This window comes from Aythya ferina (genome assembly GCF_964211825.1).
Source record: "Aythya ferina genome assembly, chromosome: 1".
Lineage (NCBI taxonomy): Eukaryota > Metazoa > Chordata > Aves > Anseriformes > Anatidae > Aythya > Aythya ferina.
This window is the reverse complement of record NC_140296.1, coordinates 150,018,229-150,043,144: the sequence shown is the minus strand read 5'-3', so window position 1 is coordinate 150,043,144 and position 24,916 is coordinate 150,018,229. Positions and strand designations below refer to the sequence as shown.

The following is a 24,916-nucleotide window of genomic DNA, read 5'->3' as shown; positions in this document are numbered from 1 at the left end:
GGTGCATCTAAATCACTGTTCTCCCAGGAAATAGTAGGAGACATCACCCAGGGAGAGCACACCAGCTTGGCCATGCTCTTCTCAATTCCAGCATCACAGTTGCGTGATTATGGATATGCATCCCTAATCTCTGTTGCCCATTAACTTGTCTAATCATGTTTTGATCTTTATATTGTCTGTCTCTACACCCTGCTGTAGCAACAGAATCCAGAAGTTCAGTATCCACCATGCTAAAATATACATATTTTTCTGTTGTATACCCATCTCCACTAATTTCAGTGAGTGCTGGTGGCTTCAATACTGTAGTTGATCTGCAGACCAGCCCTGCTCTGGAGATTCATGCCTGCTGCAACCCTGTAACTGGCTCAGATTGCTGTCTTTTCCTTCCCAAACACATGCAAAAGCATGAATCATCCCCAGGGGAAATTGTTTCCCTCTTCATTTTGCTACCATGATGAACTGTGAAATCACCTTTTGCCCAGCCACATACACAGGGGAAAATGGCAAAAGAAAGTCATGGCTTTAAGAGAAGAGACAAATGAGGTATGACTGGAAGGGTAAGTCAAGTGGCTTCTCTGAAATCAAACCTCAAGGGGTGAGGATCCAAATGTCGTTATTAACCATCCCAGGGTGCTACCTCATAGACCAATGTCACTTTGGCTGTGCAGTTTTCTTTTGCATCACTTTATCCTGACTTTTCTTGCATCGAAACATTCAGAGAAGAGCTTAGATTTTGTTCTTTCTTACTAGCCAAGTATGTGAGACTTCGTTTTTTCTCTTTAATTATTATTAGTAGTTTAATCATCCTTAAATCTCTTTGTTTGAGAGTTTAATCATCCTTAAATCTCTTTGTTTCTTGACTAGGAGAATTTTAGCAGCATATAGGTCAATTCAGTGGTGCTTTGCAGAGCAGGGAGCCTCTCATAAAATTGTATCATCTCACATATCTCATAAAATACTCTCCATGCAGAGACAGGAATCTGTAATAAATTAACACTTTATTACAGAATCACAGGATGGTTGTGGTCAAAAGGGACCTCTGGAGGCCACCTGGTCCAACCCCCCTGCTCAGGCAGGGTCAACTAGAGCTGGTTGTCCAGGACCACGTCCAGGCAGCTTTTGAAGATCTCCAAGGAGGGAGACTCCACAGCCTCTCTGGGCAACCTGGGCCAGCCCACCATGCCCTTGTCTGCAAAGCTGCTTTCCAGCCAGGTAACTCCCAGCATGTACTGGTGCCTGTGGTCATTCCTCTCCACCGTATGCTTTATGCCTTGTTATAAACCCACTCTGACAACAGCAACACAGCAGCACAAGCACTTGTTGATACAAATGTGCTACTCCCAGTCCCAGAAGTTGTTTAGCGCCTCTTGAGAACAGAGCGCCAGCTCGGGAACAGCTGACATTGGCCATGCTCCTGAGTGCAACAGGAGGCAGCTTTTAAAAACAGAAAACAAGTGCTTGACTTCACGGTGGGGACTGCATCTCAAAAGAATTTAGAGGGAAACACTGTTATGCCATTTCTGTGGCTCCCTGTTAAATGCCTCCATCGGAGATACTCCATTTGAAGGTGGTTACGTCACCTTGGCAAAGGAAGAAAAAGGCTAAGAAGGGCCTATGTGCAGCATGGGATCTAGGAGTGCTTCCCAAGTCCAAATGGCTGATCTGGTGGCTTCCCGGCTGAGTCCTGCCTACTTTCTCTGAGATCAGGTTTGCACTGAAAGGCTGGGGAGCAGCTGCAACTCCAGCAGGTTCCCTGCTCAGCACAACTTGAGAGAAGAGGACGTCCACGTACCCCCACAGAGTACCCTGCCCTTCAGTGAACACGCAGTCCTTAGGTAATTGCTGCGTGTAGAGCAATGAGAGAATCTATGCAGATTATCACAGAATCACAGAATTTCTAGGTTGGAAGAGACCTCAAGATCATTGAGTCCAACCTCTACCTAACGCTAACAGTCCCCACTAAACCATATCCCTAAGCTCTACATCTAAACGTCTTTTAAAGACTTCCAGGGATGGTGACTCCACCACTTCCCTGGGCAGCCTGTTCCAGTGTCTAACAACCCTTTCGGTAAAGAAGTTCTTCCTAACATCTAACCTAAACTCCCCTTATAACCCTTAAGTCTGGAAAAGAAATGGAGGAAGGAGGTGGGAGGAATAATGAAGATCTACACTGTCTTGAATAGTGAGAGTAAACAAATAGGTAATGAGTACTCCCTATTCCTCATCCCTCCCCCCCCCCCCAAAAAAAAAAAAAGAAAAAAAAAAAGGGCCATCCAGTACAATTATAAAATAGCAGGTTTTAAACCAACAAGAGAATACATGCTGCATACAAACCATTCTTCAGAAGTACAAAAGAGCTCAAAGAGAGTAATGGAGAGTGAGTTGCTAGAAAATACAACAGCCCAGCTGCTGCTTCCTACTCAGGACATCCCTAGGTCAGCTCTTACCAAGCACAGTGTGGCTATGCTGGTGAAAGGACCACGCTCTACCTACCCTATTACTAATACTTTTCCTCCACACATGCACTTCTGGCCATTGCTAGAGATAGAACCTGCATAAAAGGACCTACAATATGACATACTACAGCCATGCATTATAGTACCTACATATATACCATATGCTTGCTGTATATTGCACTGCATGAACAGCGATGCACATTCGTGTGACGTGCATCTTTCTGTGTTACCAGATACATTGAAGTATAAAAACATATGCTGCTGCAGATTTCTCTAACTACTCTTCCTACCAAGAGTGTTACCCTTGTGATTTACACAGAAAGATGACCGCAGCATGAATTACTTTGTGTCTAAGGAAGAGGTGGAATGCTATTAATTGAAACATTTATGGATAGCCTGAAAGAGGATCAAGACCTGTTCAGCCAGGGTGAAATCTGCAGACAAAAGCTGTGATCAAAAGCCAGCCAAATGCAGATTGTGCAGGCAGATTAGATGGTGACAATGTGCAGGGGTTACCTTTGAAGGGTGTACCTCTGCTACACTTGACATAAGTTGATAGGAACACTCAGAAGTTTTTAGACAAAGCTGTTGTCTATTTTCTGCCCTGGCATCTGGTTCACCTAAAACTAGAGTCAGCAAACTTACAAAACTGATTTTTTAGTCAGTAGAGATCTGTTTATGTAAATGCATTACACACCCTCCTAAATGATGATGGAATTAGCAGATATGATTGTATGCACTTCAGCACTGCTGTTTAGAGAGCTAAGTAGTACCAAATCGATCTGTAGATAATCTTTATTTTTTATTTTTTATTTGTGTGCCAGGCTCTTGGCCCGTAAGCTGAGTCAAGAAATGAGCAATCAAGCCCGGAGTTACAAGGAAGCAACTGTTCTGAGAAATATTCACAGATGCTGATGAAAGAAAAAAAGTATTCGGATTAAGACCAAGGTTTGAACAGACTGTCCCTGTCAACAAAAAAGACTCTTAGCCATCAGTGGGAATTAGTCAGCCTGTATCACCAGAAGGCGACTGTTTTAGGCTCTGGCTGGGTTAGTAGCTGCAGAAATTACTTCATCAGAACATTTACTCCGCTATAAAGTCTTTTACAAACCATCTCCTCTACTGTTTTGCCTTCTTGTCCACCTGAAAGTCATTGATCTTTCTGAAACTGTGGGCTACTTATCAAAATCCCCATTTAGCCTACAGTAACAAAACACATAACATTGCTCTATGAGCCAACCTAAGCTCCAAGACTTTCTCAGAGGTGAGAGGTAACAGGATCCTCATGGGCTCTCACTAGTCAATTATGGGACAGGGTGTGAGTGAGCATGATGTCCACCACTGTTTCACTTCTTCTAAGACTAAGACTAAGGGACCCAAATTATCCAGGAGCCTCTCCCTAAGATGGACCTGCTACTAGTCAGGTGAGATAGGCTTGTCTTGGGACTCCTGCCTGCACTCTTCAAGAGCTGTATGTAGTACAGGAGCTACAACTGTGTGACTTCTTCACCAGCACAGCCCCAGTGTAAGGATTCTAATGATAAAACCACAAAAGGCATCCTAAAATCGACACAATGCAATTATCACGTCAGTCTGTGTGTGAAGTTGGGATCAACATTTTACCTGTTTGCAAATACAATTTAAAAGATCTCTAATTCCCTTCTGCTTTCCCAGCTGTTCAGTCCTCCCCACTTCCACTAAATAAAATTATTCCCTCCATCCCCTCTGCACTAATTTCACTTTTGTTGTTGTTGATGGTCTATAAATTGTATCTGCGAAATGACCCATCTTAAAGTTGTACCAAAGAAACAAACACAACTCTTTTTCTTTAGGACTATTGCTCTGGGCTGGAAAATAGCCCTAAAATAACTGACCTGATAAAATCCGGAATATGATGCTCTCTTCCTCAGAAAGAGGTTGGACTGACATGGTGTTCCTTCAGACTAAAATAGTAATTTATAGCTGCAGACTCAAAGCCACCTCTATTACATCCTGTCTGTTTCAACTCAGGCCCCTTTCTGGGACAAGGGCTCCCTCTGATTCCGTGTTTGTAGAGGAGAACTTACCCCCCACACAGATTTTTTTTTTCTTTGAGTTAATCCCCAGACCCTATCCTAAGGAGCTAAAGCTGATCCAGAGTTCTATATTTGTACTGAATGTAGATTACAACAAAGAATTCTTTTGAAGAGAGATGGTCAATGCCTCCACTTCTCGACTGATTACATTACCACAGCAATACACTGCATCTCCTCTGGTTTCAGTACAGCGGCAGCTGTTTATATATTCATTGCAAATTTGGCTCCCTGTATTTTGATTTTGCAACGTCATGAGTCCTGCTGCAATCCCTTACACCATATTCCACTTAGAAAGTCCAGTAGAAAAAAATGTGGTTCCCTAACATCCTGTTAGGCTTTGCAGGCAACAGTACATTATGTACTTCTGTTGGTTAAAAATAGCTAAAAAAGCGTTTTTCATCAGGACAAGCACCTCACAGAAGCTTGTTTAGTTTTAAAAATAATGTCAGCAAATTCCAGATTTGAATCAGTTAAGATTTTTCTTAAAGTAGTGTTTCAGTTTGTAGCTCCTTTCAATACGGAATAAGTACATTGATATGAGTTTGTTAGCTGCATTTTGCCATGAGATTACATCTCAGTTTACAAGCAGCATGAGAAAAAGCATGCTAAATACAGGTTGAAATCATTTTGCTCTCATATGAAATCATTAAAGCATAGCTATTCTTCATGTATATCCAGGGCAGCTCAAGGGCTAGCAAGAGAGGAAAAAGTTATCTGACATCTGCATTTGTAGAGACAGCCTATTACAGAAAGAAAAGCATTTTCATGATTTTAATGTATGTTACTATTTCTATATGACATATTAACCAGGACATGAGTAAGCTACAAATGTATTGATCCCGCTTTGTTTTATTAATTTCTTGCTTAACTTGTGCTATGTCAGTGTGGCAGACAGGATATAAAGGAAACTCCTTCTATGGTTGACAAATTTTCTAAACAGTAAAAGCCTCATTCTCCAGATTCATGGCCTTAGAGGTCATTTCAGAACTACAAATCATGTGGTTTTTCTCTGGTAAAGAACAAGAGAGTAAAGAAAACGGGTGAGCCAATATTAAGTCAAAAATTGATGCATCCTGGAAAAAAAACAACAACAAAAACCCTTGAGATAACAGGGTATGGCCTGTAGTGAAAAAACAATATATACAAACCTATTGTAGGACACTACTTATACATATACTCACTGTTCCTATTGAAGATACAGCAGCTGCAACAACTAGTTAAATCCTCACATCTCACATATTCTTTTTGATGGACCAAGTGCTACACAAATGGGTGAGATGTTGTAGATTTATTTTTTTCCATGAGCTAGAGAATGATTGCTGAGCTGGTCCAAATGAGCACATTTGAAGATTATCCTATGCAAATCCAGTACAGGACAATCTTCCCAGCTGATCGCAAAAAGCTTTAAGAGATCTTAAGAAGGAATAACTTATTTGAGATCACCTGGTAAACTGACACCAAAGACCAGAATGAGATGCAGGTTTCATGTGTTCCAGTCCAAAGCACTACCAAATTCGTATCTTTGCATCTGGCATGAAACCGTTCCAGTCCAGTGACTAGAGTTAAGCATGGTGGTCCTTAATATACTTGCATAAATTTCCAGTAGATAAAGCATAAGAGGCACCATGTTGTGGAATACTCCAATGTCATTACCTCCAGCCCGTGTCTGTCCCTTGCAAGTCTTCCAGCAGAGCCCCCAGAACCCTCTACGCTGGGGAAGCACCAGGTGTGCGATGTACTCAAGAGTGGCCCTACTTTCGAACTGTTGCCAAATTCCATCTTCATTCTTAACCTGTGCTGTTCCCTACTGGTTTGGTTTTGTGAACTGAAATAGCCCTGAAATAGTTACTGACATCCCTCATTACCATATGGTAGGAGTCTATAGCCTATATTCTAAACAGTGGAATGGGGTCCCAGAGTTATTCAAACTATATGCAGAACTCACATTTTTGGCAAATTCCTAACCGTAAGTATTCTCAAAGGAGGGGCACCAGAAGAATTCCCTGTGGTTCCTGAATCTTCTTTCAAGCGTATTAAAACACTTTTATTGGTTGTTAGGAATCTCTTCCTGTTCCCATCTCCTAAGAAACATACAACTAATTATATTCATCTTTGTTTCAGCTACCTCTTAACACCGAAACATGTTCATGATCCATATTGCTGGATTTTAGAGTTTAGTACTCTAAATTCACAAGTGAAAGGTATTTCTGATAAAAGAATCTCCCCTAGAATAGAAAGCTATCAAGGTAATATCAGAAAAGAAAAAAATAGGGACCATCAATGACTAGAGATGATTCAAACAGCTTACATGCTGATAACAAATGTACAAGTAAAACTTTACTTAAATGTTGGATCAAGCATTTTCAAGAAATAAATCCAACTTACCTGTGAAGAGCTTCTGTGGTAAGCCGAGTAGTGAAGTGGTCCAGAAATAGCAGTATCATGTGGTAAAGATGGATATTGACTCTGCATTGGATGGGGATGCTGGTTGCTATAGCTACCGTAGTTGTAACTTCCTGTGTATCTAAAATTCATTAAAAACACTATTTAGTATGCATATTAATTATATTCCCACTAATAATTCTGTAAGTTTTATCAGACATACAATTATACCTTTTTTGCACAGGAGAATGGTATCTTAAACTACCTCTTTTTGAAAGACATTTCTCAGCTCAGTTGGCAAGCAGGTGCCACAATGAAATGATGTGTTCAACACAAAAACAAATGCAGGGACTCAGGATGTTTCTGTGACTTGTTGTAAATTGCAGACTCATTTTTGCACTTTCTAAGATTTTTTTTCCCTTTTATTATTATTTTTTATTGCCATGTTCTTAGTAAATTGCTATCCAGACTCAGGAAGCACGGCAAATTTAACTTAACTGTACTGTGGAGTTCAGCTATCTCCTTACACTGTGATCAGATGTTCCTTTTTTTGGAGAGGGAGAAAGATGTATTCATTTACGTCTGAAGCATACAACATACAGTTTTGGTGCAGCTGACTTCAGAATAGAATGGGATTTGAGCTTGGAGAACCTGCCCACTTTCTTTTTTTAGTCCAAACCTTTGTTTTAGGACAGACAGGGGTAAAGGAGGGAGCAGTTTCCTTAGCTATAGTGTCAATGCTTGTTGGCCACCATTATCTAGGCCATTCAGTAGCAAAAGATGAATGGACACTTTCTGCATCCTCCCCATCTCTGTGTAGACATGTGAATGTTCAATATTAATTGAGCACAGAAGTTTAAATACTCTTAAAATATATGCTAGACTGAAATGAAACACAAAACATAATAAACAAAAAGGCAGACAACACATTGTGAGAGAGGGAAGATAGTTATTTGTATGGATTTTACTTTTTTTTTTCCTTTTCTTTTCCTTTTTTTTTTTTTTTTCAAGTTCAATGTCATTTTTAGTAGAGTAGGGTAGAGTTTAAACTGCTTTGTTATTCCTTTGAACTTATAATGGTATTCTAGAGATAGCATGTCATGTCTTACACCAGGCAAACCAGACAGCTTCAAAATGAGAGCAGACTGCCCCATCTAAAAACTTTTTCAGGACTTAAGATCCCACGTCCATCTTTACTGTTCAACATTTAGCTCTCACTCTTATATCAATTTGTGTTTATCTGTAAATGTAAGTGGTTTCCATAATTACCTCAGACAAACTGGTGTTCACATGACATGACTTTAATAGGCTCTCTGTGGAGAGTGGGGGGGAGAGAAATGGCTGTGCCATGGAGTTGAAGCACACTGTGGTAGGCAGACATCCTGTGTTTTAATTCCTTCAACACAACAGACTGATAAGCAAAATTTGTAACAGATTTTTTTGGCAGTCTCACAAGCCTGACATTTCACAGAGCAGCCTTTTCTGTTTGAAGAGGAGACTTGTCTATCTTGTCTCTCCTGTAGTCCTGGAGGCCCTTGGATTCCCACCTAAAGCCAAGTCCCATGAAGCAGTGTCTGCACTTCATGCTCTCTCTAGTCATCAAGGATGCTCTGTCCTAGTTTGGAAGATACTGGTCTACCTCCTTCATTCAAAACCTCATTGCTTTTTGTCTCAAATGCACAGTTAATTCACTTGAGCATTGAGTTATAAACTTTCTTATTCTGTTTTTTTTTGTCTGGTACTTTTGGTCCAGGAATTTCCCTCTTTCTCAATTCAGCTGCAGGAGAGAATACTGAAGGACATGAGGAGGAGATGACCGTACTCCTTCAAGGCTAGTATTTTCCTGCCTATCTGAAACTGCTTGGCTGGGGAACTCTAATTCTCTCTAAGATGAAAGTGCACCTGAAAAATCCCTCCAAAATATTTCTGCCAATCACCATGTCTTACAGTGACTTCTGAACAACATCTACAATCATTGATTAACAAGGATAATAAACTGGTGTGGTTTCTTAGGGGAAGTCCAGATGGGAACTGGCAGTTACTCTAGAGTCTAGCAGACCTAGATATGATCCAGAAAAAAATGGTCAGTTGATCATTTGCACGGTACAGGGAACAATGCAAAGTCCTGCATCTGGGATGGCATAACTCCTGCAGTGCTATAGGTTGGGGCCATTTGTAGAAAAAGCAACTTTGCTGAAAATTGCCTGCAAGTTCTGATGGACAAAACGTTGAATGTGTATCACCAGTATGCTCTGGCAATGAAGAAGGCCAAGTAAATACTGGTCTGTATTAGCAGGACTGTAGACAGCAAGCCTAAAAAGTGATTATTCCCCTCTAGGGCTTGAGAAGCCTGAGTACTGTGTCTTGTTTGGGGCTCTCAACTACAAAAAGGATGCTGACATACTGAAGCAAGTCCAGTGGAGGCTATCAAAACAGATAGGGGACTGGTCTACTAGAAGGTATCTGTGTTTGTCCAGTCTTAAGAAGAGAGGCAAAGGGATGATCTACAACTGTCTAACAGAAGGGGATAGAGCAGCTAGAGCCAGGCTCTTCTCAGAGGTGCACAGGGATAGGACAGGAGGCAGCGGACACAAGATGGAACAAGGGAAATTCCAGTTAAAAGACTTGTTTCCCCTGTTAATACAATAGATCTTCCATTGATCGTCCTGATATCCCATACGTGTGGAGAGTACCATTGTGGATTTAGAAGATTTACCGGCATGAATTAGAGTAGGTTATGAACTCTGTGCCCTTCCCCTTGTTTCACAAATATTCACTAGTATTGCTTCTTATAGGTCTTGTTTTAATAATGAAGAACAGACCATGAACCCTTTCATTCATTTCTGTTAATATGCAATTGGTCTTAATTAAATTTTTATTTTACAGGGAACAGTTATCATTGAATTTATATTTTATCTTCTAAAACTGGCCAGAAATACAGATAAAATGTTTGTACAAATCAGTCCAACAGTCTATATTTGTCTGTCTTGGGAGCTTGGAGGGCTTTACCTTGTTCCAAGGCCTCAGTTCTTAGAATATCTTTACATTGTGGAATACCATCATATAAAGTGCTCTGATATTTTAGGTATTCTCTTCCTATCTCAAGATGTTCTGGAGGCTTTATATTTTAAATAGGATCATCTTTAGTGTGCAATATTGGTAGGAACCCTTGCAGAACTGCTGTTAGAATGCTTTCAGGTGTGCTGAGTGGCCAAGAATCTGCACTTGGTGTGAAATTCACCTGCAGCAGGGGAATGGCTCCTGGCCTGCGCACTGCATATGCTCTCTGGCTGCCCCTCTGCATGGCAGTGAGGTTCAGTCTATGTGGGCATGACAGCTGCTAACTCTATTTCTCTCTTCTCAAGAAACCTTGACATCTTAGTGCAGACTTTGATCTTCTCTCTCTGTTACTTTCCAGAGCGGCCAACTGAATGTTGCATACAAGGTCTCCTATTTTTTTTTCCCTTCTGTTTGAATCTGTGACTGTATCTTCCAAAAGAACCATGGAGTCTTGGGCTTCCGAACACTATGAGAGAGGTTACTACGTTTCTGTGCAGGCCTTTCTTCAGGAACATGTCTCTGTTAGCATATTACGTCAGACTTGAATCATATAAAAACGAATATACCAGTGTGCTGTTTTTGCTGCAGATCCAAAATAAGTATGTGTTGTAATTATTCAGAAAAACGTTAATAGTGCTACAATATAGAGAGCAAATAAGATCAGAAAATCTTTGAGATAGAAGGGACGTAAGCGTCAATTAACAGAGAGGTTGTATCGCTACATTTAAAAAGTCAGCTCCAGGCAAGAAGGCAGACACCACCAAAATGTTTTTAGAAGCATCCCCAATATGTTTCTAAGCATGTGTCCCATGTAAATCCAAACTGCGAAAGAAGTCAGGTTATAGAAGTCTTTGTTAATTTCAGAAATACTGATTCACTCAGATAAAAAGTTTCCTCAAATCACCTTCCAGAGGCGAGAGATTCCATTAATAACAACGAATTCTCATGTATGTATACATAAATGTATCTATAGATATATTCACTGCCTTACCATGGCTTATTCTAGTTATTGCATTGTGTCAGCTCACAAACCTCCCTGCTACTCTATTTCTGACTCCACAAAGCAGCCATATCCAGGATATCCAGGTTTTTCCGGGAAGGGCTTAGCAGTGACATTCAGGCAGAAATCCAAACCTTCTCCAAAGGTTTGGATCAATCCAAATCTCCTTCTCCAAAGGTTTGGACCAATCCAAATCTCCTTCCAGGAGAGAAGGAGATGGAAGGTTCAAATTAATCTCTACTATCCTTCCAAAGAGTAAACAATTTTCCACTCTGAGAAAGCACTTCTGCAAGGGTAATGAGTATGCAATGAGACTGAGGAAATCAGAAACATCTTTTGAATGTCTTGCTTCATGTCAGCATCTGGGCTCTTGCTAATTTTGTTATGTTCCTGGAGCCCTTCTCCAGTGATGATTTTGTGACTGTTTCTCTTTAGTTATGGTTATCTGTGAGTGACACATTCACCCAAATGAGATGGCCCAGAAGTGCTATGTAACAAAGAGCAGAGAGACTTTTGTCTGAGTGTCTGAAGTTTGCCAAGATCAAATAATGTTAAACAAATTTCAGCTTGTAATTATTTTAATTCAGTGCCTCAAGCAAATTTTGGTGATGGAGATGAGATTAGAATACTATAGTGAAAATGTGGCTATTTTTCCAAACTTTGGACAGTTTTGATTTGCAGGTCAAACGGTAGTCATTGAATCATAAAGGCTGCAAGGGCCCTCTGGAGATCAGCTAGTGTAAGCCCCTTGCTCAAAGCAGGGTCTGCTAGATCAGGCTGCCAAGGATTAGGACCAGATGGGTTTTGCATATCAGCAAGGATGGACACTCCATAGCCTATCTGGGCGACCTATTCCAGTGTTTGATCACATTAAAATGAATTGTTTGTTGTTTGCATGTTGTGTTTTTTGTTTGTTTGTTTAAGTTTAAACAGAACTTCCAGAATTTCAGTTTATACCCATGCCTTTTTTCCTATCACTTGGATACCACTGAGAAGAAGCTGTCTCCATTTTCTCTACATCCTTCATGACATGTTTATACACCATGATAAGACCCTCCCTGAGCCTTCTTGAGGCTAACCAACCCCAGCTCTCTTAGTCTCTGCTTATATCTTAGCTCTTCCACTTCCTTGATCATGTTAGTGGCCCTTTTCTGGACTCCTTATGGCCTTGTCTTTTTTACAGAGGAGAACTCAGAACTGGATCTACTGCTCCAGGTGTGGTCTCAGCTGCACTGTGCAGAGGAAAAGAAACACTTCTCCTGAGACTTAGTATAGAAAGGCTGTTCTTTGGACACATCTAGCCTTGGGATAAAACAAGACACGGGAAAACGGGAATCACAGATAGGAAGAAACATGCCAAAGCCTTCTCTTTTATAAAGTATTATCCGGGCCTACCGTGTTTTGAAATAGAACTTAATATGATTATAAAACTGAGACATAATATAACCATACAGCAATAACAACAGCCAAAGAATAATGATATCAGCATCTTTGCAATACAGACATACATGTATTACATCAAGAAACAGATTTAATTGCATTTCCAATTAAAAAAAAAAAAACAACCAACCAACCACCACCAACAAAAACAAAACCAGCTAAGCTTAGGTTCATCCAAAATACACACCAAACAAACAAGACACTGGGAAGTGACTTACCCATGTTCTTCTCGATGGGGATAAACAGGTATCCGGTGTGTGACAGATGATGATGGTACGTGTGGACTTCTCATGCAGGGCAGCTGTTGGGTGTTTTCAGCAGGCGACCCAGCAGCTGTTGTCACAGTGTAGGTTAGTGACCACGTGTAGGATTGCATAGCCCCTACAGACAAACAAGCATGAAAGGAACACAGCTAAAATAGGCTGTCATTCACAGAGGCATTATGCTTTGAGACAGCTATTGGAAAATGACCTACTAAGCACTGATAATGGAAACAGCATCCAGCAAAGTGAACAAAACGGTCATGTCTGAGACATAAATAAAAGCAGAAATTATCAGCTGAAGTGTACAAAGATCCAGAGGTAAGAAACATATCCTGAATACCTCAGACTGTGAAATTTCAGCATGGCATTATAACTCAAGGCTATAATCTCTCAGAAAAACTGGGATGAGACTTAGTAATGGAGGACCACCAATGCTAATATTTCTTAGGCATGATGCACCAACCCCTGAGGTCCCTCTCACACAGAGTGAGCTGATGGTCTGTTTAGCTCACAGGCTGATCAGGCCTGGAGCAAAGCAGGAATTATGATCAGAACAATGAAGGACTGGAAGAAGATGGGTGTTATGCAAGAAATTTTCTTGGATCCTTTTGCAATTTGCCTCTCTATTCCACCCAACGAGGTACCAGCTTTTGTGAGGAAACACAGAGGTAGATCTCCAATTATAAATATATATATATATATATGGACAGAAATAGTCCAGCCATTTTCTTCCTGCCAATAATTTTTCTTTCATCTTTAGATGTGGCAGGGACTGATTTTTTTTTTTTTTTTTTTTTTTTTTTTTGTATGTAGAGCATTTGTGGGAAAAGCAAAGCAAAGCAAAGAAGTAGGTTTTCCGTTTTGGTTGAAAGGTGCTGAGTTTTTTAATCATCCTGATCCCTTCCAGGCAGGAACTCCAGATTCATAAGCCAGCTGCTGAGAAACCTTTGTCCTTTGCACACACCCCTTTCACTCAGGAGGCTGACAGATCCATTGTTCCAGTATAACACAGCTCTTGCTGGAGGTCATGACCATACTGGCTGAGATTACCCTGCAAATGAGGACCAGAACACTGAATTTAACCCAATCCGAACAGTAGTTTGGGGTCTCTGGGCACTCTTGACTCTTTTTCAGTAGCTAAAAGGAATTACAGGAGGTGACTCGTTTTTTCAGTGTGGATGCTAGGGACTTCCTGTAGCATGAAAGGGCCTAATTCCAAGAGGGTAATGACTGTATTACCAGGTCCATGTATCCTCCATGGCTTCGTAGAATGAAAAACTATCTCAGATGTGCATAATTTTCTCTCTGTGTGATTTTTATTTAGCAACATGAGATAAATATTTCTTTTTGGTAATGGGAAATGCTTAATTCTGAGTCTGACCAAAGCCATTCTGAGCTTCACAAGGCAAGATGTGATCTGGAGCTCTTATAGTAGAGACATCTTTGTATGCATTATGGCCAAGAACATTTGTGGTAGGCCTGTTTTCATGTCTGCTTTTTCTGTCACTGACTTTTGAATCTTCAGACTTTCACCTCTCCCCTTTTGAGCATGACGGAGATCTCTCAGACCAAAGCTGCAAAGCTATTTATGGATCCATAAACAATTGAGCTGGTGCATCACTGCTACTGTGGCCATAAGCAGTCATGGTTCCTTGAGCTGTGGAAAAGTGTTTAAGAAAGTCAGCCTTCTCCAGAAAATACAGTTTATGTGGAGGGAGCCAAAACTTATGCAGTCACCAAATAGTTTCATTTGAAAACAAAGGAAGAACTGATTTGAAAATTTCAACATGTTGCAGGAAATTTTGGTGAAACATTTCAATTTCAAAAGGTCAGCATATTTCCCGAGTGTTATTTTCCAGAAGAAAATTTGAAACTTTGTTTCAAAACAGGCCAAAACTCAAACAGAAAGGGAAAAAAAAAAAAAAAGAAAAAAAAAGAAAGAGAGAGAGAAAAGAAAGAAGGAAAAAAAGAAAAAAATCAAATATTTATTTATAGTTAAAATTACTGTTTTTCCCTTCACTTTTTAAATTCATCATAAAACAAAAGCTTTGCTTTGAACAATAAAAAGTTGCCCATCAAGACAAAAAAAAACCAACAAAACAAACAAACATAACTACTCATTACCTCCCTAGCTCTAATAAGAAGCAGTAACAGGGCCAAAATATCCTCTACATTTTACTGTATATGGTTAATTTGTCCATCCCCAGCCATTGTGGCAGCCTCCTTTCTTTTATTGAAAAACAGTAGCGATCTTATCTCGGTCTGAGGAAAATGAGTCAGTCCAGAACAGCAAGCTGTTTCTTGTACTCTCTGTGGAAAGTCAGGGTCCTTGGATGAAAGGACGTGGTCATTCCTGACCTTGAAGCCTAACTGGCAGCTACCTCTGTTCAATTTTGAAATAAATGTTTAGGTTGTAGCATACCTTGTGCCTGTCCAGACAACACAGAAATAAAGAATAGGCCTCGCGCTGGAAGAGTTGTAAATATCTCTGTTTAATTCTCCTAACCAAGGATTGTCCCAGGTACTATCAGACAGTGCCTCACACAGCTGCTGTAGGAAACACTCGCTTTCTTTTGAATGTTGTGGATTAGAAACAAACGTATGTTGGGCTTTACCCTGGATTTACGGAGTGACAGGATGCTGTTTGAACAGTTTTCTTAGGACAGTCTCGGGAATCTACAGTCGCCTCACTTCTCTGTCTTTGGAAGGCAAATGGAAGGGATGCCACTGTTTTCTGAGTGACCTAGTCACAAAGAGGGAGTGGAAGGCCTGAAGAAGACAACAGATTCAGAGACTTTGTGTATAGGTATGTATCAGGTCAGCCAGAATACTGCCAGCTTTATGATGGGTGGAAAAGAAGAAATAAGATAAATCACAGATTTTAATAGTTAGCTTTCTAATACCCATCTATGTCTCAGGCCTGTATGGTTCATTTCCTCAGCTGGCTGCAGAACTGAACTTCAGGAGATGAAGTCTCTGTTAGATATGACTGAACCCAACTGAACTGCATTCTGAAATAAGCAAAAACAATAGCGGTTGAGCAACATTTTGTTCTGCTTTTTGTTTTGAACATGCAGGGTTTGATTAAAATAGGGAAGTTCATTTATTATCACTCCTTTCTCTTTTCTCTTTTAAAGATAAATTTGATTTTCAGGATACTAACTGAGAAACCATGTGAGCTCTAGTGGAGCCAAATAAAAATGGAACAGTCCAACAAGAGAGCTGCTGTCATTAGTACTATATCAGTGCAAAAAGAATCAAAAGTTACTTCATGATGCTGCATTTTATATCTGCTGTATGCTGAAGAAAATGTCCACCCAGATACAAGCAAGATACTCACAGCACTGTGTATTACATCTGGTAGTACGCACCACTGTCAACCTCAAGTTACCAAAAATCATGAGTCAGACCCCCATTCTGGTTCAACTATCACATTTTAAAAAATCCCCAAACCTTCCACTGGAAAGGGAAGAACCACCTTTTGAAACTGGAAGCTGACTTTTATGAGCAGTTATGAGAATTAAGCTCTTATTCTTGAACAAGACCTGATATTCTCATATATTCATATGAGTCCAGGAGCAGGAACTTCACAAAAATACAGGATGTCATTGTATTCAGACACATAAATATGAGAGATGGTAGCTCTGTGCAAGTACCCTCTACTGCAGATTCTCAAATTTTATCACCTAGCCCAGACCTGGAAAAATACTGACCTTAAATGACCTGAAAATTTATTTCAGACATACGTTTATTGAAACTAAATGGTAAACTGCATGGATTAGTTGACTATTGTATTAGGAACTACCTACAATTCAGAGTTCATTTCAGGTTGTCCAAAAAACATTTCATTAGCAAATAAGTAATCAGCTTCAAAAGGGGCTTTAAAGGAGAATAGTATAGTCTGCCATATAGCTTTCACTTTTATTACAATATTGTTGCAGTTTGAACAATCATTAATCTGGCCATTGTGATTTAGAAAGGACAGAGACTAATTATGCTTTTAAATGTCTAGTAACTTAACAGAAAGTTTTAAATAAAATGTTAGCTGAGCCATGCCAGATGTTCTAATGCAGAATGCTACATACAGGATTTACCTCTCTTTTGCTTAGTATCATGCAATTGCAACAGTTTAGTTTGCTGGTTTTGTGCTGACCGTTGAGTGAAGGCAAAAAGGCTAAAATACAAGTTTAATAGTTAACTTTTATTGCTAATGCCACAAGCAAAAAAAAGTTAATGATGCCTTAAATTAGGGAATTGAGAGCTAGAGATAACCAGTGGGACTAATTCTCAAGATTTGCAAAGCATTTTCAGAGTTTTATATTTACCTCATAAAAGATGTTTAAGAAAATCAATAGAGTTCTTTAAATGTGTCTCTCCAGAACAGAGGTTCCTGTTCCAAAATATTCTATATACAAATTCCACAAATCTGTATGTGGAATAGTTTAATTATATATAATGCATCTTCAGCGCTCCCGTTTTTAAATATAGCAATTTCCTATAGCTGATCTGTGGTTGTATTACTGTATGTGAATGAACTCTGCGTTCCATGGTGTAACGGTGAGCAAACTGAAAAGGTGATTAGTTCGTCTATGTGATAAACAAGGGAAATTAAGGTATTGCTACTTTCCCAAATTAAGACCAGAAAATATCCATACACTTGTATATAATCTTAGCTAGACTACTTCTGGCATTGATAAATTTGGCTTGTGCTAGGCAAAGATGACTTTCATGTTGGCAAAAATGAGACTGCACCAGCCCTTAAGAATAAAACCCAACATAAGCAAACAAAGGTTTTTAAAACAACCTAAAATTGAGAAGCTGGAAAAAAGAGACCTAAATTAATCAGAAATAGCTTTCTTGCCTAAGAAGTTCTGCTATGGGAACAACTACGTCAAGTTCTACTGCCTGTAATGTGGGAGCGGGTCCTTCAACCACTGCACCCAAGTGATCCTGTTTCTGGCTTGAGACTTCACACCAGCAGACCTTAGCCTTGCCAGGACAAACAAAATGAGAGAGAGAGAAAGAGAGAATAAAATAGACTATAACAAAATAAGATACATCATGAAAACAAAAAGGAATCATATTTGTAATGTTTGTGTGAGTCCATTCCCTTGGTTTATTAGTGGTATTCAAGCAGGATTCACCTAAGACTCACGCAGTTCCCAGGTCTGCCCTGATCTGAGCTTAAGTCAAGCACGCAGGCTGGAAGCTCAGACATCAACAAGTTGGCTGTCATTTAAGTGTAGAATAAGATGTGGGTTAATAGTTCTGATAGCCATATAGAGTTACAGTCTCTGCAGCCTGAACAGAAGTCTCTCAAATCTTCATTGCTGTCACTGTCACTGGAGAGCATGCAATTTCCAACTTTTCAATCTTTTACTATTGGGTAAAGTTCCGCATCATTGTAAGGCTTGGTTACAACATCATGATGATCCCATTGGGCCACAATGGCCACAGGGCAAGTTACTCACAAACTCATCATTTCAAGACTCAAACATACACACCACCTCCAGCATTGCCTGATCCAAAGCAGTGAGCTCACTTGCCATACGTCTAGGAATCATATGGCTCTATTGTCTATCTGTTCTGGGGTTAATATCATCCTTTTTCCTTCCTAAATGTACTATAGTCTCCAACAATGAGAAAACCTTAAGTTTCCATGTAGAGATAAATGTTCTTAAATCGTTTTCCACCACAACTATGCATTGTGCTTCCCATGGTGCCTTTTAAAACATGACAAACATTTGTCAGAAAGATTTATTAGTCCTTTGGCAACTGCCAGATTCTCCAGTGTGGTAAATCATCACTTTCTGACATTCTTTCAAGAAGGTTTTGTAACTTTTCTAATACGTCACAAAAGTGATAGCTTCCACATTCTGATTATACACCCATTTCACCAAGGAGCAGCAAAGCTGGAGTTTTACTGCTTGGAATGCCTTCTGAAAGTCATTCACATTTCTGCCTTTCTTAGCTCATTTTAATGAATTAAGAAAACACAGCCTTTTGTCATATAGATGGACTGTCTTGCCCAAATCCAAAAGGTGGAGCTTTACATTAGGGTACAGAGGATTGTATGTACCCCATACATACAGACCAATCAACAAACCATGTGTGTGCATGCTTTTGCATTTAGGTAATTTTCTGGTAATCCTACCCACAAGTTGAATATCCTTAAGCACAAACTTTTTAATCTGTGGGTCCACCTGAATACAAGCAGTTCATGAGCTGCAATAACAGAGTATGTAACTGAAAATAGGTTTCAAGCATCCAATTCCTAATGTCTAATGTTTAAAGTTACCAACAATGTGTAAAGCATTCCCAAGAGAAACTTGTGCAGATATTTAAGAATGTTAGGGTCTCAAATATATTGAAAGATATCCAATTCCCATTTTACCCACTGGGAATTATGTGGTTCAGAGACTGATTGCCCTTAAAGTCATTGAAGATGCTCAGAAGTGCTATATTCATAATTTTTTTTTTTTTTTTTTTTTTGTCAGGGCATTACTAGAAATATGATCAATTGAACTGATTTTAAAAACACATAGAAATACAGAGACAGGTCTGTTCTGAAGGCCTTGGTAACAGAACAGATTCTGATCTGCTGAGGTCTTGGATCTCCTGTTAGGTCTTTGGACCCCAAGTGTCAGATCCTGTTCCTGTAAAACTGCACACAATATTTAGATACAGTGAGAAAGCATAACTGATACTTTAAACAGACTTCTGCTTGGAAAGGCTTCTTATCCCTTGAAAGCCAGCACGTTGTGTTGGTTTAATTTCAGGTGACTGAGTGCAAAACCCATCTTCAAGCAGATCCAGCTGCCATAAGCCCGCCTACCTGTTGTAGCTGCTATGCCACCATACTCTGGGGACTGATTGCTGACAGGCGAGGGGGCAGAGGGCACTTCCACAGAGGTGACAGATTTAGCTGGGGAGAACGGCACTGGGGAGGGAGTTGGAGGAGCTGGTTCACTCAGAATAATTTCTTCTCGTATTTCTGCTGCAGGGTGAGAGAAAAATCACCAAACAAACACTTAAAAGTGAAGTCAAAGAACACCGAGGAACTAAAAAAATTATGTGAGCAGTTAGTGCTTTTTTTTTATGCTATATTTCATGAAATTCATTGCAGGACTAACACAGATCTTTGAAAGAAGTACTTCTATAACATTTAGCATTGCTGCCATCCGTTTACCATCATAAGTCCTCTTATAGGAAAGTGATATTTTTCCTAATGTACAGGTAGGAAATTTGTGCACAGGCAGCTTAAGGTTTATATCCCCATGACTAAGAGATTTAACTTGCCAAAAATAAGGGAAATGCAAGGAAGGAAGCTGACTGAAGACTTCTCATTATCAGGGGCATCCCTGAGCAGAGAGACTAGAGGCAGTCTCTGTTCTGGCAAGTCAGTGCAGAGTAAGTAGAGCAGGGCTGGGAGTTTGCCTCTGTACAGGAACTCAGAACTTAAATGTATGAGAAATCATGGCTTCCCCCTCCTCCCCCATTTGCTCACTTCTCCCATCTCTCCCTTTTAAGTTTGCACTGGTACAAATCCACTGGTATGAGTGAGTTTATTTAGAGTAAAACTAGGGTGGAGAGGGAGAGAATCAAGACCGGGTGATCATCTCACTGACGTGTGATGGTGCATTTCCTCTGAAATGTAAAACAGATTAACTGATGTAAAAGGTTTGGTACAAAAATCCCTTACTGAAACACCAAGTTTGTACTTAGGAATAGTATTTCAGACATCCAGAGTTACATCAAGAAGCATGCAGGCCTCTTTTACAGTGTATTAACTAGGGAGGATCCTCTCATAAATGGCTTATTTCAAATCATGATGGAACCAAAAAAACAACACTTTGCTCATAGACAGACCTCACTGGGTTACACAAAGATAAGAGAAATAACCTTACATAGAAAACAGTGAATACAGTGGAATAAAACAACAAAAGATGAATAAAATAACAAACTCACCTGTGCTTCCTTCTCCTTTCATTGCCCTCATTAGCTCATTAGCTCTCTCCTGACAATGGAGTGATTCTAGCAGGTACAATACGTAGTCATCAAACATCAAGTGAATAAGGTGAAAAGACCCTGGTAGTAAAGTGAACAAACAAAAAAGCCATTGACTGTCTCAATACACTCATTAAACCAATGATTACCCTATTCAACACAAAAGGCACTGAGTAGGACTGCCTCAACATAGTACAGCCACTGAAATGCGTCTCTTACTCAAGATAAGTCAGGTCAAAGCATACCTGGGCAGTAACAGACTGTTCCCTCCTGCACTTACACAGCCAGGCTTATATGACCAACTGTTGTACTTTAGGGTGCAAGGAGGCTGCCTAACTGAGCTGGCACTTGATGGAGTCTTCTTTTCCAACATAAGCATTGAACAATTTAGATGGTTATACTACAGGTGGAATTATCTCAAGTGCCAGAAGTAGAATCCTGAATTGGCTGCCTTAGTGACACATTCTGGTAAAAAATTTCTGCACTACCTGTGTCATTGGACAAAGAAATGAGACTAATCAACGGGAAGGTAGAAACATCCTTCCAGATCTCCTGGTGGTATATCCAATGCATTGCCTGTACTGGATGAGACACCCTTTAACTGTTAATCATAGAGGCATTAGTAGCAATTGTGGATATCTTAAAGACAAAAACTTGTGCCAAAGGTTTGCCCTGTCATACTTCTCTTACTACATTATCTTTTCCTAATTACAAGGTTGAGTCATATCAGCAGCATAACATTTGTCCTGTTTCTGTGCTTTCCTCCAAAGATGCCATGGATTTTATCTTTCTTAACTGCCACAACAGGAGTGTGAAAAAAGGGACTAAAAAGAAAAAGTATGGCCAAAACAAAACGTGGCGGATGGAGTCAAAGAATATTTAGAAAATTAATAGTAAAAATACACCATGTTCATAGTTATCTACCACAAATCCTCAAGTAAGACCTGAGCACAGATGGAGAACTTGCTAAAGTTATTAGGAGGAAGGTAAGGACTAGAGTAATAGGAATAAATTTTAATAGCACACCCTAAGAAGTTCTGTCCTCTGAGGTTTATAGAAAAACTTTCTTAAGTTTCTCAGTTACAAATGTTTAAGGACAGAAGAAGTAGTTTGAAAGGCCCTATACCCCTATACAATTCTAGCTGGCAATTCAGCTTTCAAAGCAACTCAGAGCACATTCTTTTTCTTTGTGACCTGGATGGTCTTTGTGTTTCATTCTCTCACTCCACGCCTGCATGGCTTCTGTCGTCACTGATACGAGCAGAGCACACACACTGGGAGGAGAACACGAGCCTTTGTGTTCTTGGACGAGGCAGCACAAAAAAAGGACATTCATGATTGCAACACCTTTGCTAGGAGGAGGAAATCTTTGACTGTTGGTGAACCTGAAGCATTCATTTTTTTCATTAGTTTCACATATCTATGCAAATCAAAATGGTAACATGTTTCCCCAGCCTCACGAGGATAAATAGTGAAGATCCTCTCCTAACTACTGCAGAGATTTTGTTCTGGAAATCTTTGTGGCTAAAAGACTTGTTAAATAAAATCATATTTAATCTAGCAGTCTTTATAAAGACAGCAGACCTTTCTGATCACCCCTCTGCCCTAGGATTTCCCCAGTGCAACAGCAGACTATCAAGAATCTTCACAAAAAGCCTTTTCTGCCTTCAGTTTTTCAGTGGGAGGTCTCTAATAGCTTTAGTGCAGTTATTACTGGTAAGCATTTCCAAGGTAAGAAAATAATGCCTAAAGGCTGCCAAACTTCACATGGTGGTACAAGGCTTGGGTTATTTGGTGTTTCTCATCAAACTCTTTGCTCATCTTTCATTTAAAAATGAAAGTAAAAGAAAGTTGCTTGTAGTTTCATAAAAAACATCAGTGTGAGCTCTGAACACTAATATGCTAGCAGGCAAATGACAAGAATTCCATGTTTGCTATTAAAAAAGCCTTTGTTTTGCAGGGGGGTCTAATCTTCAAAGTCTAGTTTGAAGACTTGGGGTTGGCAATACTGAATGCAGTATTTAAAAACACTCCAGTGCCCTTGTCACTCTTTTGAATTTCTCTCTTCCTCTCCTATTATTTCTTCCACTGTGTATTTTTAAACTCTGTACGGAGTTTTCAAGCCCAGACTTTGTGTGAAAGACACTGGACAAACAAGTTGTTGGTACTGAATGAATGCAATATTTTTACATTTTTATATGAGTCAAATGTAACGTAAGCTGTAGACTGAAACCAATATCAGGGCATGCATTTCAGCTACACAGTGAATAGCTATTCAGCACGATGTACAGTAATTTATTCTGTGTTTGCAAGCTACTGTTATTCACATGAAACTGTTTAGCTCTTTCAAGTATATCTTTAAGTACTGAAAAGGATCCAGCTGTGGCTGGTAAAGCTCACACTGCTTTAGGAAGAGGTAAGAAGTCATTCAAGAGACTGTAGTTACAATAATAATAAATAGTGTTTGGCTCTAATTTTCAGAAGGAGTTAACTGAAATCATGGCAATGATTACCCAGTTAATATACAGTAACTGTCAACATCTATTAACAGATACAGCAATTATGTATAAGTAGCAAAAGACCAGTGAGATTTGCAGATCTAGAGAAAATCATGGAACTTCTATTACTAATTAGTTACTTTTACACACTGGATGCATTACTCAAACATTACCACCAACTGTGCCTTTGATATTCATAGAGAGGGAGACAGAGAGGGAGAGGGAGGAGCTTCTTTCTGCCAGGGAGTGTTTCAACCTGCCCGATTCACCATGCTTAAAAGCTCTGCAGAATTAAATCTCTGTGCTAGCCAGTCCAGTGCCAGATATTCCTCTAATCAAATTCCCCTATCATATAATTCAAAGATAAAAATATACTGTCTTGCATATGTAAAGATCACAGTATGTAACACATTATTTTATTATTATTATAAATAACACTGTCAGCATCTATTTATTGAGGTGAGCATCTATAGTCTACGTATTGCCCTAAGTGGAAAAAAATCCATAAAAATCAGTTCTCTGAAACTGTTATGTAGTAAAATGGTAAATGTAGTAAATTTACAATATAGTGAAAATGCAAAACTTTTCATCTAAGAACAAAGGTATATAGTTATGTAACTAAGAGTACACCTGTGTCTTTGTTTCTCTCCATAGAACTCACCTAAATTCATATGTTGTAAAATGCTACATGGAACTGTGTTACAATAAGCACAGCGGAGTTATTCTGACTCTGAGCTGTGTACATTCAGGGGCTATTCTCTTGGAACTTGCTGGACTCTTATTCATGAACAATGAGTCAAATGGCCTCGCAGTGGAAGTATAGCAACATTAGTACTAATGAGTATAGTTTTACGTCTGTGGCTAAATAACATTTGGTTCATTTCTGGGGAAATAAAGTAGGGATAACCCCAGGCTTCTCCCTGCTAGGATGAGGACATGATATTGTTACCAGTCTCCCCTCTGAAAACCTGAAGGGTCAGAGCTCCTTCTGCCTCCACTGGAGTTGGACCTGAGCAGGGGGTACACCACTCTGCAGAAATAAGGGTTAGAACAGGGACTGAGCTTGTCATGTCCCATCAGCTCCCAGGAAAGAACCTCCCTAGCATGCTGCAGACCACTGTGGTTCAACAAATGGTTAAGTGGTTTGTAGGAAGCACAAGAGTTTCAACAGGAAAGGTGACAAAATCCTCCCACTGGACAATTCCTCTAGACCTGTGGTTAGAAATCTTTCTCTGGCAGTGATTAACACAAGCTCAGGACTCTTCTGAGGCTATTTATTTTAATAAACTCTTGCTTTGGCTACCAAATTAAAGAGCTGTTATTGGCCCAGTTCTAATTGTAACACCTAATACCCATGAAAAACACTGGTCATTTAGGACCAGTGCATTTTTTCCCTGCCTGTGGTGACATATAAATGTATTAATGTTCAAAGATGTGTGTCTATAGAAGGGGAATTCTGCATTTGTACATGCAGTTATACTCATTGATGCAAAAAATGTATCCTGAGTAGGAATAAAAATAATGTTGTAATGTGCAATTCAGTAGCAATAACATATCCTTAGGGACACTTTAATGTCAGCATTTCATGACTTCAGCAGTATAACCTAAATACTGTACTAATGCAAGATGTTTTTTTCATTTGTTGACCGCTGGTAAACTTCAAAGGTTTGGGTTTATGTCTACAGAGAGAAGTGTAGCAACCCAAAGTGCTGCAACACAAAATTCAACATTTGCT

The 24,916-nt window shown here is 39.6% G+C and overlaps 1 protein-coding gene across 3 annotated transcripts in view; it reads right to left on the bottom strand.

Moving 5' to 3' along the window:
• RFX4 (regulatory factor X4) overlaps positions 1 to 24,916 on the bottom strand; it is a 91,561-nt gene that overhangs the window by 6,721 nt on the left and 59,924 nt on the right. For all 3 annotated transcript variants that reach the window (XM_084506811.1, XM_084506812.1, XM_084506810.1), the window contains 4 exons: positions 20,645 to 20,764; positions 19,512 to 19,673; positions 12,632 to 12,794; positions 6,917 to 7,055 (listed from right to left, as the gene is read on the bottom strand). In XM_084506811.1, the coding sequence (XP_084362937.1) occupies positions 6,917 to 7,055; positions 12,632 to 12,794; positions 19,512 to 19,673; positions 20,645 to 20,764 (584 nt within the window). The remainder of the gene's footprint in view (positions 1 to 6,916; positions 7,056 to 12,631; positions 12,795 to 19,511; positions 19,674 to 20,644; positions 20,765 to 24,916) is intronic.